The sequence below is a fragment of the Capra hircus genome, chromosome 10, assembly GCF_001704415.2.
Source record: "Capra hircus breed San Clemente chromosome 10, ASM170441v1, whole genome shotgun sequence".
Taxonomy (NCBI): Eukaryota; Metazoa; Chordata; class Mammalia; order Artiodactyla; family Bovidae; genus Capra; species Capra hircus.
In genome coordinates this window covers 90,135,042-90,148,437 of record NC_030817.1, presented here as the reverse complement: position 1 = coordinate 90,148,437, position 13,396 = coordinate 90,135,042, and the positions used below count along the sequence as shown (strand labels likewise).

At 41.5% G+C, this 13,396-nt stretch overlaps 1 protein-coding gene across 1 annotated transcript in view; it reads right to left on the bottom strand.

Moving 5' to 3' along the window:
• The window catches only part of SERINC5 (serine incorporator 5), a 106,312-nt gene that overhangs the window by 14,613 nt on the left and 78,303 nt on the right, over nt 1–13,396 (bottom strand). The window contains exons 6-8 of the mRNA XM_018053667.1: nt 7,333–7,544; nt 5,697–5,792; nt 2,284–2,410 (exon numbers count right to left, since the gene is read on the bottom strand). Of these exons, the coding sequence (XP_017909156.1) occupies nt 2,284–2,410; nt 5,697–5,792; nt 7,333–7,544 (435 nt within the window). The remainder of the gene's footprint in view (nt 1–2,283; nt 2,411–5,696; nt 5,793–7,332; nt 7,545–13,396) is intronic.

Below are 13,396 nucleotides of genomic sequence, written 5' to 3'. Positions count from 1 at the left end.
TTCGCCCAGGCAATGCAGCCTCCTTTTGCAACATCTTCCAACTTCTTAATCCTTTTTGAGTCTAGGAAGTCAAGATTTGAAACCCTCCAAATTGTACCACCTCCCACATTTCCCCTTTTCAAGGCCCTCCTGGGGCTGAACTCAAAGCCCCCTCGAACTCCAGGCTGCTTGCTATAACGTTCTCAAAGCCCACTCTTCCTGGAGCTGCGGTGGGTAATTAGAGCAAGCACTAGTCACCCAGGGCCCCCCTCGCTGTGCAGCACCGTGCTGAACCCCCAGGAATCAACTGCCATCACCAGGAGGTATATTCATGCCGTGTGCTGCATCAACCCACAGAGCTGCCTGTTACTCCCCAGCTCCACTTGGTGTGGCTGCTGTTTTCTGTCTCCTCATCCTTCGAGCACTATGGTTCTGCAGATTGATACCAGCATTCAATAATGTGTGCTATTGGCATTTAGATGGATTTTACATAGCAGCTGTCAGCTTCAAAAGTTCTTTTGGGAATCTCAGACTAGACCTTGCCAACTTCTGCTAAGGTGCTGCTAAATTTCAAAAGCGACGTATAGGGTGGAAATTACACACCGCAAACCAAAACCACTGGTGGCAGTTCTATCACCATATTAAATAGTATTTTTGCATCTTTCCCACTGATAGCAAATCTAAGCCCTGTTTTAACTAAGGGAGCAAATATTTTTAATCATGTGGGATTAGGCATTCAGCAACTCACAAAAACATCTGATTTTAGTCTATCAAATATCTTTACAGTTTTTTTCTGATAATACAAACAAAAGAAGCAATAGTTCATGTTAAAAAAAAAGAACACTTTTTTTAAAGAAAAAAAAAACACAAAAAAATTATATACATAATACAAGCACCATTACAAGCTTGGCTTATCTCTTTCCAGGACTTTTTCTTCATATGTAAATACAACTATATTTTATTCTAAAAATAAAATATTCTACATTTATAGTTCAGTAACCTACTTTCTCCTTGCTGGAATCACCAATATTTTTTACATGCCAATACAGAAAAAAAGTGAATGACAGATCATAAAATTAGCCATGTTGCTGACATTTCTCCCCTAAAGCCCCAAAATAATAGACTCAGGAAGGAAAAACTCAGGAACGGAAGGACTGAGAATCAGGATTAAAATGTGGGTGCCTTAATGGTTTTCCTGAAAACATGCATTGACGTGAGCCCGAGTCAGTGAACACGTATGGAATTAATAATAATGGAAGGCCACAAAGTATTCGTGACGGTCGCTTTTGCTGCAGTGTGGAGAGGCTGCCACTATGTCTCAGACAGGCTGACAGTCGACAGTGCATGCCTTTGCAAGCTTGATGCATGGCTGTGAACACACGCTTCATAAAACTCAGTTCTCCTGCCTGTGTCTGTTGTCAAGGCCCATGTCTGTTGGTCCCTCTCTACAGCATGAAGGGGTGTTAGAGGCTGTAAGAGAAAATGCCAACATGTACAGAGAGACATTCTACTTATACAAGCTACCAAGGATGGTTCAGTTTTGGCCAAAGGATCACGGTAACGTGCCTGTGACTGGTTGAAATTTTTAGACACTGAAATATACCGAAGTGTAAAACACAGGAATAAAACCTAAACATGAAAGGATGACTGTCAAAGGGAAGCGTGGAAACATGTAAATGGAATAAGAAACTTACGATTCCTACCCTTTACTCTTCTCCCTCTGGTATGTTTTTTAATATAGATTTAAAAATAATAAACCCCACCCCAAGCACCTAAAACACAGCCTGCTTACATATCACACCTACTTTTGGAGGAATGACTTCACTCCTTAAAAAGCAATGTGAGTTTTAGCATAAAAGAAATGTTTCCTGTCTTTCCTGGACCAAGCACAAAATGTCTGTGTATGGAGTACTTTGTACTCTTTCCATCAACAAGAGAACAAACGTTTTTTCTGTTGGAGTAGAAAGTTGCCAAAACATTCTGGCACATACCGTCTCTTCCTCACTTTGTGCTCCCTTACTCTCCAAAAGGGCTTTAGCAAGTAATACTCAACCATCTTTTTAAAGGATCACAACATACTGTATATATTTATTTTATTTACCCCAAAGAAATACAAGTTATGTAAAATGAAGTCCAAACAGCTAGATTTCATGTTGTAATACCACCTTCTTACTTCAGGCTTCATTTTCCCTCTTCCTCAGATGGTATTTGTTTGACTGCCTCATACTGCTAAAACCTATGTAAATTTTCCTCTCGTACTTTTAAAGTCTGCAAAGATGGCCTCAGGTAACTTCTAAAACTCACCACGAATACAAGATGCACACACACAAGATAGCAGTACCCAGTCCAGCAACCAAGGTCTTGTCCCTGTATAGGTCCTGACCGAAGTTAGGCACACAGATGGTGACGTTCTTCCCGTGCGCGTCCAGAACTTGTGAAGAAAAGAAAACAGGAATCATTGCCATATTAGAAAAGCCCTCTGTAACTCAGGGAGGCATGCACTTTGGGAAAATTCATGCAGTATAGAACAGTGAACACTCAGCACTGCAAAGGTTTCCTCTACCATCCAACTTAACTCAGATTAGATCGCTGCTCTGTTAAGCACCCTCTCCCACCTAGGCAGCCTCTCAGAATAAGACCCTTGGGTGTCAGCTTAGTGCTAAAGGGGTCTTCAGTACCAGGGATTTCTAAGAGTCATGTTCTTTTTCAGTACTACTGGAGCAATAGTACAAAGTATTGGCTCATGGGTCTTTCCTCATGGCTCAGCGGTAAAGAATCTGCTTGCCAATGCAGGAGACACGGGTTCGATCCCTGGGTTGGGAAGATCCCCTGGAGAAGGAAATGGCAGCCCACTCCAGTACTCTTGCCTGGAGAATTCCACGGGCAGAGGAGCCTGGTGGGCTACAGTCCGCGGGGTCACAAAAGAGTCGGATACAACTTAGGGACTAAATGATAACAATAAATTGGCCGACTGGGCAGCAGGTAGCATGCAGGTAACTGAGAGCATCCTCCATGTCTATCATCCTTGGAGACGAACCAACAATCAAGCAGGAACTCGCAGGAACTGCTGTCTGGCCAACAGCCTCCACCCAGATAAGAAGTCACTCTATTGTCAGTAATAGTACGGTCATGACATCTTTTAGGCTGTAACCTGGGAAACTTCTCAAATGGCTAGGGTCTAATAAAATTGTAGAGGCTATATAACAAAGATTTCTATCACATTACCATCATTAGTTGTTTACTTTTTATCTAACAGAGTCTTCAATTCTGAACACCCAAGCTGGCTCTATTTGCTCTGCCCTCAAATAAGGAACATAAATATAAAATAACAGGCTACAAACCATTTTACAAACATGCACATTCTATGGGCTTGAAGTTGCACTAAAATCATTACTTGTACTCCCACTTGAAACTGTAAACTTAACTGCGTGCTGTGGCTTAAGGAATCTTTATTCTTAGGCCACTGAAAATTTTCTTTACAAACCTGACCAAAATATGAACTTTGCTATTTAAGTACTACCACCCAAAATTAAAAGTTTTTTTTCTGTATTTAAGTGATACCTGCCATTGAAAAGAAAAATGCTGTAACCAAAAAACCCCATTAAGTTAAAGCCAGAGATTAATATGTAAACAGTCAAATACTCATAAAAGTTTTAAATAGACTAGATTTAAATAAACTTGAAGTCAAATTTATAGAGCTTTTTTTAAAAAAATTTATATCCAGGATAGACTATACTTAACAAAAGACCTACAATTATATTCACATTGTACTATAAATAGCTATAAAGGCAAGACCCATACATACGACATGTATATGCTAAAACTTTCAAAAACACATTTGCATTTGCTTTCTAAATTTAAAAAAGGAAAACATCAATTTTCTACTCTAGAGAAAAGAGTACATTTATTTAACCTGATTTATATAAGATAAAATATACCCAAACATACACACATTTATATATACTTACATATATATGAGTATACATATATCTATATACCACAAAGGTGAAAAAAAATGATGAAATATAAGGAGTTTGGAGATCAAAATAAGAAAATATGGTCCTTTACTGGGAAAGCTCAAGGGCTCATACAGTAACAACGTATAATGGTCTTTTGATAGTTCTCAAATATCCGTTGCAACTACTCTATAAAAATAATAGGCAACCTTTACAAAGTACCTCTGACATGCCAGAAACTGTACATATACATATATACACATGTACTCAACTGAAGTCTTAAAAACCACTCTGTAAAAGAGGAATCTTAATTATCTTCTTAAAATAATAATTAAAATTCTTATTTTAAAGGTAAGACATCTAGGAAGAGAACAGTAAGTCACTCTATATAAGTTACTGAAGTGGCAGAACCACTCCCCCACACTTTCTACTCAGAGTCAGAGAAATGATCACTGAAAGTTAATAACCATCTAAAAACAATAGCAATCATAAAGAGAACAAAAAGAAATATCTTGAATATTTCTGATAATGTGATTATTTGATTATTTCTGAGCAGGAAAATGCAGATTAGGCTTACAAGCAAACTCATTAGCCCTCGTGAGTTCATGTCTTTCCTGCAGAGCAGGAAGCCCAGGAGAAGGAAGGTCCAGGTTCATGTCCCATGTTGAGGACACATTTTTTTTTTTGCATTTTCTAGTCCTTTTATTTTTTTTCTTTTTAAATTTAAATTTATTTATTTTAACTAGAGGCCAATTACTTTACAATATTGTATTGGTTTTGCCATACATCAACATGAATCCACCACGGGTGTACACGTGTTCCCTATACTGAACCCCCCTCCCACCTCCCTCCCCGTACCATCCCTCTGGGTCATCCCAGTGCACCAGCCGCAACCATCCTATATCATGCATCGAACCTGGACTGGCGATTCATTTCATATATGATATTATACATGTTTCCAAGCCATTCCCCCAAATCATCCCACCCTCTCCCTCTCTCACAGAATCCAAAAGACTGTTCTATACATCTGTGTCTCTTTTGCTGTCTCACATACAGGGTTATCGTTACCATCTTTCTAAATTCCATATATATGTGGTAGTATACTGTATTGGTGTTTTTCTTTCTGGCTTACTTATAATAGGCTCCAGTTTCATCCACCTCATTAGAACTGATTCAAATGTATTCTTTTTAATGGCTGAGTAATACTCCATTGTGTATATGTACCGCAGCTCTCTTATCCATTCATCTGCTGATGGACATCTAGGTTGCTTCCATGTCCTGGCTATTATAAACAGTGCTGCGATGAACATTGGGGTACACGTGTCTCTTTCAGTTCTGGTTTCCTTGGTGTGTATGCCTAGCAGTGGGATTGCTGGGTCATAAGGCAATTCTATTTCCATTTTTTTTAAGGAATCTCCACACTGTTCTCCATAGTGGCTGTGCTAGTTTGCATTCCCACCAACAGTGTAAGAGGGTTCCCTTTTCTCCACACCATCTCCAGCATTTATTGCTTGTAGACGGTTGGATAGCAGCCATTCTGACTGGCGTGAAATGGTACCTCATTGTGGTTTTGATTTGCATTTCTCTGGTAATGAGTGATGTTGAGCATCGACACTATTTAGTGAAGAAGTCTAGATCACCTCTCTACTTTGATGCACTGCATCTCTGATACTTAAACGATAGTTTGAGGAGACACAGTCCTCACCCCACAAATGACAATATTCACCCTGCAAGCACAGTCTGCCTACAAGTCCAGCTTACCTACTTCTGCAGGTTTGCTGGACAGGGCTGAGAACGTGAGATACGTGACATAGCAGCTGATGAGACCTGACTGCAGTATTCCAGAGTGTGGCTGTCCTGGAGAACAACAAGGGACCATGTTATAAATCAATGGTGAGAAAGCATATGCACCCCCCCTCCCCCAACACCAAAAAAAAAAGGTCTGCCCCAAATAATATCCCTCAAACCTGGAGCCCCACACATGAAGGTAAGAAGAGGTACATAGTGTATTTCTCATATAACACTAAAATCTTTGGGGGGAGGGAGTGACACACTGAACCTAAATGCCACTTCAGAGATGCCAAGTTCTGCTGAGTTCTCGCCCAACACTTTATTTTGATAATAACTACAGCTGTACTGAAACATACTGCCTGGTCTCCCTGAGGTTTGTAACATTAGTTCTTAAATCACAAGGTCTCCAGAAAAAATTCACCACTGTTAATTTGTGAGATCACTTAGCTTAGTGGGGTAAATGATGGATTTTACAGGGAGGACCTGGATTCCATACTCACAAAGCCATCAGATACTCAGAATCCATGCCACTGGGGAAGAGTTCTCATCTGTCAATGGACAGAAAACCTTTGGGAATACCAGAACTGGTCCAAGCCAAAGAATGTGGCTATGGGACTCAGCATTTATTGGGAAAAGGCTTTCTATGTTATAATATTTAAATTTAACGGTTCAGATGGCTAAGAGTAACCAAGATGCGATAAAAAGGACTTATCCTTTTTTTTTGGTGAAATTTTCAACCATCCACAGACATAAAAGATTTAGTTTTACCCAGTCTTCCCTCTGATTAAATTTATCTCCAGAACTTTACCTATCAAATTATAAGGACCAATAAAGGTAAAAAATATGCCCTTTCCAGTGGTGCTCTTTGGCATGGGAATGAGACCCACCTTAACAATTAATGGCACTAAACCAAATTGTAACTATTTCAAAAGGTAGAATTCAACCCAAAGAATATTTTGATCTGAATACTAATAATGTCTTAGGAAATTCTTTATAGATAAAGGAACTGGGTGAATAATAACAATCTCAATTTCAATAATGAACTTCAGTCATTTCTTTCTTTTGGCTTTGAAACAACCATGAGCAAGATCAGGCTCACAGGTTTCTATTGGCTTTGTTGAGGAAGGACTTGGATCTGAGAAAGGCCAGCTCCTGGGGCCAGTGGATGGCTGAGCCAGGATTGGATTTCCTGTTTCCTGATTCTGGACCACGCTGTCCTTGATTTGTGGTCCACAGAGGTCTTAAGTCAAAGATAAGCCCAAAACAGCTCCTTTGGGGGCCTTCTCATTCATTCAAATTTTACAGAGATTATAGGAAAGAGCTAAATATTCACCAAAGGCATTTTCCTTTGAAACACTCCTTAGAGTACATTATTTAACAATAGTAACATCTATCTTCTTATTTATTGACTTCATTATACTCAAATCTTTGACAAAGGCATGACTGACTATCACCTTCAGCCCAGTGCAGGGTAGGAAGAGGACACTGGAATCCCACCTTTCCTACTGCTGACCCACCTGTGGTAAATAAAGAACTGACCATAATTTCCAAAATTATAGTCAAAGACATTTATAATATGAACAGGAAGTACGGATCTCATACTTACGATCTCGGACAGAGGGTGAGATGGATACCACTGACATAAGCAGACACAGGCCTCCATTTACTCCCAGGAGAATTTTATTTTCCATGCAGCCATCTTTCTGGGTATAAAACACTGCCATCCAAATCAAGCCTCCTGTGGTGATGGAGTACGCGATGAGGGTCACCAGGGACAGAGAGGCGTACCACAGCTTGTTGGTAGCTGTGCCTGCAGTCCTGTTTCTCCAGAAGTAGAGGAGAAGAAGGGGTGGGGGGAAGACAGGTCAGTTGATTCTCCAACAATATCTACCACCCTTCAAGCATTATTAGCTAATGCTGTCAGGTCCCAGACCATCGTAATGAGTTATTCAGACAACCTATCATTTTACCAGTTTTTGTGGATCACAACAAACTGGGAAGTTCTTAAAGAGATGGGAATACCAGACCACCTGACCTGCCTCCTGAGAAACCTGTATGCAAGTCAAGAAGCAACAGTCAAAACTGGACATGGAACAACAGACTGGTTCCAAACTGGGAAAGGAGTATGTCAAGGCTGTATATTGTTACCCTGCTTATTTAACTTCTATGCAAGGCACATCATACGAAATGCCAGGATGGATGAATCACAAGCTGGAATCAACACTGCCAGGAGAACTATCAACAATCTCAAATAGGCAGATGATACCGCTCTAATGGCAGAAAACATGGAACTAAAGAGACTCTTGATCAGAAGAGAGTGAAAAAGCTGGCTTGAAACTCAACATTCAAGAAACTAAGACCATGGTATCCTGTGCCATCACTTCACAGCAAATAGAAGGGGAAAAGGTGGAAGCAGCAAGAGATTTTATTTTCTTGGCCTCCAAAATCACTGTGGATGGTGACAGCAGACATGAAATTAAAAAATGCTTGCTCCTTGGAAGGAAAGCTATGGCAAACCCAGATAGCATATGCAAAAGCAGAGACATCTCTTTGCCAGCAAAGGTCCATATAGTCAAAGCTATGGTTTTTCCAGCAGTCATGTATGGATGTAAGAGTTAGACCATAAAGAAGGTTGAATGCTGAAGAATTGATGCTTTTGAATTATGGTGCTAGGGAAGACTCTTGAGAGTCCTTTGGACCACAAGGAAATCAAACCAGTGAATTCTGAAGGCAATCAACTCTGAACAGTCATTGGAAGGACTAAAGCTGAAGTTCCAACTCTTTGGCCACGTGAGTTGAAAGGCCTACTGGCTCAGAGGTTAAAGCGTCTGTCTGCAATGCAGGAGACCTGGGTTCGTTCCCTGGGTCGGGAAGATCCCCTGGAGAAGGAAATGGCAACCCACTGCACTATTCTTGCCCAGAGAATCCCATGGACAGAGGAGCCTGGTGGGCTACAGTCCACGGGGTTGCAAAGAGTCGGACACGACTGAGTGACTTCACTTCACTTCACTTCACTCATTGGAAGAGACCAAGATGCTGAGAAAGACTGAGGGCAGGAGAAAGGAGCAGCAGAGGATGAGATGGTTAGACAGAATTATCAGCTCAATGCACATGAATGTGAGCAAACTCCAGGAGATAGTGAAGGACAGAGGAGCCTAGGGTGCTGCAGTCTATGGGGTCACAAAGAGTCGGACACGACTTAGTGTATGAACAACAGCAAACAATCATTTTACCAACTAAAAACTAGAAGATACAGCTGAATATGCAAAAAATTCTTGGCTCAAGCTTAGAATTTTTTCTTAACACTGAAAAACTTCAGTCTTTGATTCAAGTGTATTCAGTAACTAAAGTGAATATCCACAGACTTTAGCTTCCCCATTCTGGATGTCAACTACCCCAGGACAAGTTCTGGCAGTATTATAAAGTGGGCTGTGTGCTGGAGTTCTCACTGAATTTTCCCAGAAACACAGAGCCCGGAGGTGCCAGTCTCTTTCTCCAAGTGCTGCCAGCAGCTCCTGCTGATGCCCATCTTCTGTTTAGGGAGAGAGAAGTAATTGAACTCCACCCAGAGAAAGACTGGCTGACCTCATCTCTTTTGTCTTTGCGCTGAAAAGACGACTCTATACCAGGACTGCTTCTCCCAAACAATGCCAGGTATGATTAAGGAAGAGTCTGACATTAAAAAAAAAGTGAAGGCAGGAATTCCCTGGTGGTCTAGTGGTTAGGTCTCAGCGCTCTCACTGCCAGGGGCCTAGGTTTGATTCCTGGTTGAGGAACTAAGATCCCACATGCCTTGGAGCACAGCCACCCCCTCTAAAAAAAAAAAATAAATAAAGTGAAGAATAAAATCAGCCAGAAAAAGAGTAAAAATTTTAATGGGATTTATAATAAAGACTCTAGAAGAGGAGACTGGTGTAAAGATTATATTATTTTATATAAACATAATTAAAGGGATGGGAGAAGTATGTGGTGGCTTAACAACCTATAGAGATTGTTCCGAACAAAGAAGAGTGCTTATTGATGCTAAAAGAAGAGGCCAGAACTACAACAGGGGTTGGTCTGAATCACCTCATCTGCCTTAGGGGTCAACTGCCCTTTGTAACCACATCTCACAAAACTTCGAGAGCAGGCAACTTGCTTAATGTCTTCTCAGAGTTGGAAGCTGTTCAAGCAGCCCAGCTGAAATGTTTGAATGATGGAGAAGTTACTGCGGCCAGAAAGAAAACAAAGAGGAAAGGCCAAAATGATAATGACCGTCACACTCCTGACACCGAGCCAGGCTGTCCAATGACTGTGGAGTCATTGTAATAAAGAAGGCACACAAATCACATGAAGATAAAGTGACACTCAGAGAAAGCAAAGAGTCAAATGCTACCTGTTGACAGGGAGAGAAAATGGCTTATGAAGAAAAAGGTGAACACTGCGGACCAGTGTGTAAGTGGGGGGGTCCAGCTATGTCCTCACCAGTCTTTTGGGCTATTTTATTAGTGTAAGAAGGACTTTCTTAACAGTTGATTTTGCTTGGATTCCCAAGGTTAAATCTTCAACCCTAACCTCTCCCCTCTACTCCAGCCTCGTATTATCCCTGTTAGTGTCTCCACTTGGAGGTCTAACTGGCTTGTGGACCTTAGGAGGTCCAGGTTAACTTGCCAGGATTCAAACTTCCATCCCCAAACCTGCTCTCCTATGGTCTTCCCAACTTCAGAATGTGGGAATTCCATTAGGGGTGGGGGTAGATAAAGAACTGTAGTTGCTCAACCACTGTCTTTCACTCCCTGCCCCTCCCCTCTCCCCAACATCATGCCAATTCCAGCAGCAAACGCCCTTGGTTCCCACTTCAGACTCTATCAGCATCTGACTGCTGCTACCATCTAGCATCAAGCTACGGCACCCCTCCCCTGGGTCACCTCCCACTAGTCTCCTTACTTGCACCTGCAACCTCCTCTCGTCTTTTCTTAACTTAAAATGTGCATTAGATTCTGTCCCTCTAGTGCCCTGCCATCTGCTATGATGGCCCCAGAAACCTTTCATGATCTGGTCCAGGGCCATCTCTGATGAATGACTTTATCCCTTGCTCCCTCCCCTCGCACCTCTGGGGTCCAGCCACAGTGGATGTCTCCTCGCTCCTTAGACAAGCCAGCACAGCTCTTGTGTGCTTCTTGAGAAGCTCAGGCTCTTCTCAAGTTCCTTCATCTCCCTCATGCCTTATAATGAAACCCTTTCCCTGCCCTGCTTGCCCCAGCTCTCACACCCACAGCACACTCTCCACCATTGAACCTATCACTTATTTGCTTGATTAGACTTATTAGCTACCCCGTCTCCTCTCCAGGAGAATATACACTCCACAGAGCAGGGCACTGTTGCATTCACTGCCTACTTTCAAATGCCTGGCAAGCAACAGGTGCTTAAAGAATGTCGGTGCAAGGACTGCCAACTGTCAGAGGACAACTTGAAGCAACAATGAGGACAGAGTGGCTGCTACCTGTTGCTCCGGACTCTGCTGGTCCTCCCAAGACCACCTCTGTAGACACGCCAAATAATGCCATGACTATACTCTCGGTGCCTGGTAGAGTTGGCACTCCAAAAATTTTGAATCAATGCTCAATGCGAGCACTTGGATGAAGATTAGAAAAGGACCAAGCAGCAGGATGAAGTGTATAGATACAGAAGCAAGCAGGTTATCAGGTTAGAAGAGGTGGCTGGGCTCAGGGATGAGGGCTAGCAGAGAACAAAAGCCAACAACGTGAATTTTTAAACCTAGAAAGTCTAGAAAATGAGTCATTAGAAACACCTGACTATACTATTTTTTGTGATTTCAGTTTTGATATAGAACTGACACTTTAAACCACAAAAATTGACCTAGGAAGTGTTAAAAAAAACAAGATGAAAGACTTAAAATGAAGTCACTAAGGCTAAGCCCCATGTCACCAAACCAACGCAACAGAGTATCAGCTCTCCCAGAAACAGTCCATCAGAAACTAAACCAGTCAATCAGAAATCTCCTATTCAGCACTAATTAGATAGTCTAGTTAACTAGTTAGGTAGTCTGACTGGTAGGACCTGCCATCCCCTATAGGGAAGTTACCTCACAATAACTAAATTGCTTTTCTGCCTAACGTAACTTCCTTGTCTCTGTTCCCCTTTGCCTATAAAAGTCCTTTTATTTTGTACAGCTCCTCAGAGCTCCTTTCTACTTGCTAGATTCAGTTCAGTTCAGCTGCGTCGGACTCTTTGCGACCCCATGAATCGCAGCATGCCAGGCCTCCCTGTCCATCACCATCTCCTGGAGTTCACTCAGACTCATGTCCATCGAGTCCGTGATGCCATCCAACCATCTCATCCTCTGTCGTCCCCTTCTCCTCCTGCCCCCAATCCCTCCCAGCATCAGAGTCTTTTCTAATGAGTCAACTCTTGGCATGAGATGTTGGAGAGTGCTAAATTTGAATCAATTTTAACAAACATTTTTAAATGCCCTAGCTTATCTTTTAACAAAAGAACAAGACACATCACTTCACAGGTATAAAAACTGAGGTCACAGTAGTCAAGTCATATGCCTTAAGATTCAAAGATGGTAAGGAATCCACCTGCAATGCGGGAAACCTGGGTTCAATCCCTGGGTCAGGAAGATCCCCTGGAAAAGGGAATGGCAACCTACGCCAGTATTCTTGCCGGGAGAATCCCATGGACAGGGGAGTCTAGCGGGCTATAGTCTCTGTGATCATAGTCAGACACGACTGAGCAACTGAAGACGCACACTTGCCTCAAGTGAAACAGCCAGATAGTCAGGGACATTAAAACCTGCTGCCTGGTATCCAGGCCCATGGCCTTTCTGTCCTGCTGCCTTTGAGATTATCTCTTTCTCAAGATCTTTACAAAAGGAGAAAAAAGAAAAGGGAAGAAAAACTTTTGACTGTTTCATCCTTGAAGAGAGATACAAGTATTATATTTTCTAGACTAACCTTGAAAGCAAGAATCTCCACTAATAAAAAACAAACACCTAAATGAAATGAACTTACATAAAAATAACAATATTTGTACACTTCCTAGCTTAATCTTAATTTTAGGCAGATCAACAAGCCACGAGTATGCGGACAAAAGGGATTTTGTTGGGATACTGGCCCCATAGCCAGTACAACAGCAACATCAATCGCTGCAAAGCTCTTAAGCCATTCCTATTAGGTGGCTTCTGGAAAGGTTTTAAAGTGATCAAACACTTCCAAAATGCCTGTTAAAACTCGGCATCGATAATCAGTCCTAGAAAATGGCTTCAGAATCAATCAAAACATTAAAAGTCAGAATAAAGCTGCACAAGCATTCTCGAGAGAACATACTATTTAATGGGCAAGTCAGGCCCTCAGCATCAAAGATATTAATATTTTACTACCGAGTTCCTAACTTGAAATTTGTGAAAATCTTAGAAAAAATTGGGGATGACATATTTTGTCTAATAAAAAATTCAGAGTGAAAGTACATTAAGAATCAATGGAAAGTGTGATATTTAATCAATTAAAATGCATTTCTAACTTACTGTGCACATTTCTTCTGTACAACTGAGAAAACGGGGCCACATTAAACTATAGCCATCCATTAGACTTATCTTCAGGAAAACTTTGCATCCTCAAAACAAGATCTAGTAGAAACCCCAAACATACTAGGTTTTCAGGATGACT